This window comes from Montipora capricornis, chromosome 12, assembly GCF_036669925.1.
Source record: "Montipora capricornis isolate CH-2021 chromosome 12, ASM3666992v2, whole genome shotgun sequence".
Classification (NCBI taxonomy): Eukaryota; Metazoa; Cnidaria; class Anthozoa; order Scleractinia; family Acroporidae; genus Montipora; species Montipora capricornis.
The window spans coordinates 1,792,963-1,797,962 of NC_090894.1; the positions used below are offsets into that span (position 1 = coordinate 1,792,963).

The 5,000-nt window shown below is 39.0% G+C and overlaps 1 protein-coding gene across 1 annotated transcript in view; it reads left to right on the plus strand.

Annotated features, from left to right (window-relative positions):
• Positions 1-5,000, plus strand: part of LOC138026044 (uncharacterized) — a 25,231-nt gene that overhangs the window by 6,806 nt on the left and 13,425 nt on the right. The window contains exon 4 of the mRNA XM_068873227.1: positions 4,840-4,897. Within this exon, the coding sequence (XP_068729328.1) occupies positions 4,840-4,897 (58 nt within the window). The remainder of the gene's footprint in view (positions 1-4,839; positions 4,898-5,000) is intronic.

Below are 5,000 nucleotides of genomic sequence, written 5' to 3' on the forward strand. Positions count from 1 at the left end.
CCCCTTGACCAGTAAAATTGTCTCACTCCTAGGACTTAAGAAGTCAATGGGTTCAATGAATTTTATCTTTTAAGGCTTTTTTTAACATTGTAAAATAATAGTCAGGCCAGTAATCACTTGATTAGTTTCACAGCTACTGCATTTGGATAGTCCAAATATCTTGTCAAATTTCTTACTTTTAGCCTTCTTCTATCACTTAGCCTTTCCTTTTATCCCCTATTATTGTTTTGCTTTAGTCACAATCTGTGGAAATCCCCCCAGTGGGGGGGAGGGGGGGTGGTGGTGGGCTTGCGCTCCTGCGTGGCGCGTTTTGTGCCATGTGATCGTTAGTTGCAAAAGGCCTATTGCTGTCACTTTGAATACAGTGAAAAGGAATGGACGGGAGTATGAAAAAGGTTCCCACATTACTAATAAGAAGTCCCTCCGGCCTCAGTCTCAAATACAACGTCCGTGAACTCCTCCTTGTAGGGTAGGCCTGCAAACAGCCTTTCAAAAACAAAGAAGTAGAAAATCACCAATACATGAAGCAATCTTCTATAACATGGGAGGAGAGTAGTGTATGCGATAACAGACTGCTTTCGATAGTTTGACCAGTTTCAGACAACATGCCATACTGAAAGGAATTTGCTCAAGACTAAAAAAAAAAAAGTAATAAGTAGCAAAAGAAGTTGAAACAAAGTTATTTGGTGTGGTTTGATAACATTTTTTTATTAGGTTTGTTGTGTGTAAAAAAGGTTATTTGAGACCAGTAACTTAAATGCCTTTATAAACTTGAGATCTTTTTTTTAGTTTTTTTTTTTGAGGATCAAAGAGGAAATGGCACTTGCAAATGATTAATATTTAAAGTTTTGGTTCATTTAGTCCCATGAGGATTTTGGGGTAGGCATTATGTTCAGAACTGCACAATAAAACTATTATCGGATGCAAGCTGTGTACCCTGGACAAAAATCACAAAATGCTGTTTTCCCAATAAATCTTTAACTGTGCATTTAATTTTATCCATATTAAATTCAACAAGACGCCTCCAAAGGCGTATCCGTGGAATGCGCAAACAGTTGACACAAATTGTCCACTTACAGTGAACTTCAAGTACAGGTAAACTTGAGAGATTACCAGATACATCTGTAATATAACTTGAAGTTGTCTGTTGTAAAAACTCATTATTAATGTTACTAAATTTGCAAATGCAAACAAGGAAGCCCTATTAGCGGGTTCTCGGGATACGGGATCTTTCATTTATTTATTTTTTGGAATGCGACTTCCTTCCTTAAGTACGTTCATCCAAAAATTACAAGATCAGCCTTAAATCATCCGAAAAACTTATTACAGATCACAGTTCAACAACTTATCATCCTGGGCCAGTTGTTCAAAAGCCGATTTATGCTAATCTCAGGTTAAAAATGAACAAACGAGTTTTATTCTCTACTCCCAAATGCTGTTCAAGGCTGATATTTCGTGAAACTTTACATTAGAAGAAGTCAATAAGCAAAGGAAACTTTCATCAAAAAGTTGAAAACATGAAACAAAAGTTTACGCAAATCGTGGATTAAGGTAATCGGCTTTCGAACAACCGGGCCATGTATTCGAATTCCGGTTCCGTAATCCTGGTTTAGTTTCTTGCAAACTGTTTAAATCTGCCGTGGAGAAGACAAGAAGACAACATGTGAACTCCATTTCTCAGAATGCTCAAAAATGTAAAATTCCGTTATTGCGCGTTCAATAGTCCAGTCCAAAGTTCTACTTTTACAATTCCATAATCTTGATGTCAGTATTAGAGTAACTTGGTACCAAACGTTTCACAATAACTTGAAATCTCGTCAAGGAAAAAGCTTAAATCCAGTAGTCCAGTCTGGGTTGAAATCGCCAAAACTCTTTCTATTATCGATTCAAAACTCAACAAAAGCTACAAGTAGTAAATAGTTCTCACAAACTACAAAAGTTCGTCATGATTCTACACTCGAGCTGAACAAAAAACTATCGAACACGAAAACAAAAAACCCTAGTGATCGCTTCTCGAGAAAACACTGTCCAGTTACTGCACTACCACACGTACGCAATGCGCTCCTACTTTAAAAAAATATCCCGTATCTCCTCAGTTCCTCCCCCCCCTCCCCACCCTACAGCCAAAAATCCCGTATCTCCACTATTTTTTTAGCTAAGTGTTCCCGTGTCCTACGTGTCCTGATCACTTTTCGGCCTTTTGGCTAAGATTAGTTTCTCGGCCAATGGCTACGGTCAAGTACCCATGTACTAACGTACGGTACTTTTGTCAGTGCCGTAAGGGGCAAGCACAGAACAGTTTCGGTTGTTTAAGAAAAACAACCGACTCTGTTCTGACACAGAGGGTAGGGTAATGCCCGTGGTTTACCAGGGAGGATGATGAAGATTCGGTCTGACCGACACATAACTAACAACTGTGGTACACGATATTGTTTTGGTATCGTAAATCATTACAGTGTCATGGTAGATATCTTTGATAGATACCCCCTGAGAAGACATGTGGTTCAGTAAAGTACTTAACGCAGAACGATTGAAGAAAGTAAAAGCAAATCGAGAAACATTTAGCTTCAAGGCTGACAAGTTGATCATTTACAACTTCTTTTTCACCACAAGCTTAAGCGTGTACTCTGAGCTTCTGACAGCTTTCCAAAACCAATTTGCATTGAAGACATGCCCTTTCCGGCGGGGTTAGTAACTGGATGGGAGACGTCAAAAGATGCAACTTGCTGTCAGGAACATACGACCAAAAATTCTATTTTAATGCCCAAAAATGCAAACTAAGCAAGGTACAGATTTTGTTAGCCTGCCTTACATGTATGCAAAACAAATATTGACGTAAAAGTAACTAAACAATGATATGTAGTTTTTAAGAAAAGCAGAAGGAACTTTTAGGAAGTGTCGATCGAGAATAAGACAATTTGCGAGATAAAGACATCATAAATTTTGTGCCACGAATATAATACAAGTTACCGTCAGCGAAAAACATTTCGGGAGATTTTTGTACGTTCAATCTGAGTTCAATTTTCTATCGTACTTTTGGTCGTACAAGTAAAATCACAAAATCGAAAGTGACATCGATTTTAGCGGCCGCCTGTGATCAAGTTACCTTGCGTGTTTAATATACCAGAGTTAGTAACTCTACTAACTCTGAATATACTGACGACTCACGAAGCAAAGGATGCATCTGTGACAAAATGACGGCAAGACACCGGGTTTTTGTTAGTTTACTTTTTTTCTTTCAAGTTTTAATAAAGTTCGACAAGATACATGTGCGAACTCAATCGTTGATGTTAGCCCAGGTGTCAGCTGAAGTTAAGCTCCCCCGAATGAGGTTAGTACTTGGATGGGGGACCGCTGCGAAGTCCCCGTTACGGACATCAGTAATTCGTTTTTTTAAAACTTGATTTCATTTTTTATTTTGTTTGGCCGTTGAAAGCTATTTTCTTATTTTCCTTCTACGTCAAAACGGCTGAACAAACCGGTTCCCAAGAAATATTAGAGTATTCGTGCTATGCAAAATACTCCTAATGAAGTATTCGTTCTGGGCAAAATACCGTAATGTTCACAGCGGAACTCACAAGTATAAGTACGAAGCAAGATCTAGAAGAAACGTAGAAAATTCTTCTTACCTTTAAAGCTTGTCTTTCTCAAAGAAAAAACATCTGTCTACTTTATCGAATATTTTAATACTGTGTCAATCATGGCCGGCGGAAAGATTCCACAATAAATAATTGCTTTCCTCCTCACAACAGAACTGTGTCGCGGTGGTCGAGTGGTCTAACGCGTGCACATGATCGCAAAGCGCAGGGAAAGTATATGGTTTCTAAATGGGGCAGGGAAGTTCGGATATACTGAAGGGTATAAAGGTAAATTCACCCGATCGGAGCTTAATTCAATATCCGTGGGGTATGCACATTTGTGACTACCAACAAAAAAAGTAAAATTTGACACCAGCCCGGTTTTAGGGCCATTAAGAAGTGTCTTAAAATAGATCCTTCCAGCACCACTTTACAAAATGGGATATAAACACTCATGTCTGGTAGCTCTACCCCAAGAAGATAGGTAAAATATATTCAATTATTTGCACTTCATTTTTGGTAACAGGAAATTTTGGGCTGTGTCTTCCATAATGTAATAACTCTAGTAAATTTTTATCTAAAACAGAATTTATGTTCGCCAAAACTAGTTCTGGCACTACTGATGCAGTATTTTACAGGGGCCATGCAGAGGGAGTTGCTGGGGGGACTACAGCCTCCCCTACCTTTTCTCCTACAGTGTTGTTTCCTCTTAACTGTCTCCCCCCTCCCTTCACACTTCTGTGATCCATACCAAAACGTAGCTGCCCCCCCCCCTCCTCCCCCCACTTTCAAATGTACCCTCTGGCCCCTGTTTTAGCAGCAAAATGATGAATGTTTATGGCCGATTACGGTAGATATTTCTTGGTTGATGATGATGATGATAAACTTTAATTTTAAAGTGTCAAGTGTATTTTATAGCGCTGTCAAGGCACTAATTGGGGACAATGTACAGAAATCAAATTGAATTCACACATCAAATCGTAGGTTGGTTTTTGGGAGAGGGAAAAACTGGAGTCCCCAGAGAAAAAAACCTCTTGGAGCAGAGGAGAGAACATGCAACAAACTAGATTCAACAAACAACATATGAGGGTGGTCCTGGGAATTGAACCTAGGCCACATTGGTGGGAGGCAAAGACTTAGTGCTCTCACCACTGTGCCATTCCTGCTTCGTGCTCCTTGGTTTCTATCCGTTCCAGCTATACAAGAAAAGTGTGAAACGAACAACTTGACATGCTTGCATAAACTTGCTTTTTGTATGTAGCAGATTCGTTTGAGATGAATAGAGTGGACGTACGTGCACCAAAACAAGAAAGAGATAGGTATAAAGGCCGTTTTTGCATCAAATCAATCATTGTCTTTGTCAAAACTTTGTAAATTTCAAACAAATAATGTTTTTGTACAAGTGCATTACACTCACTCATG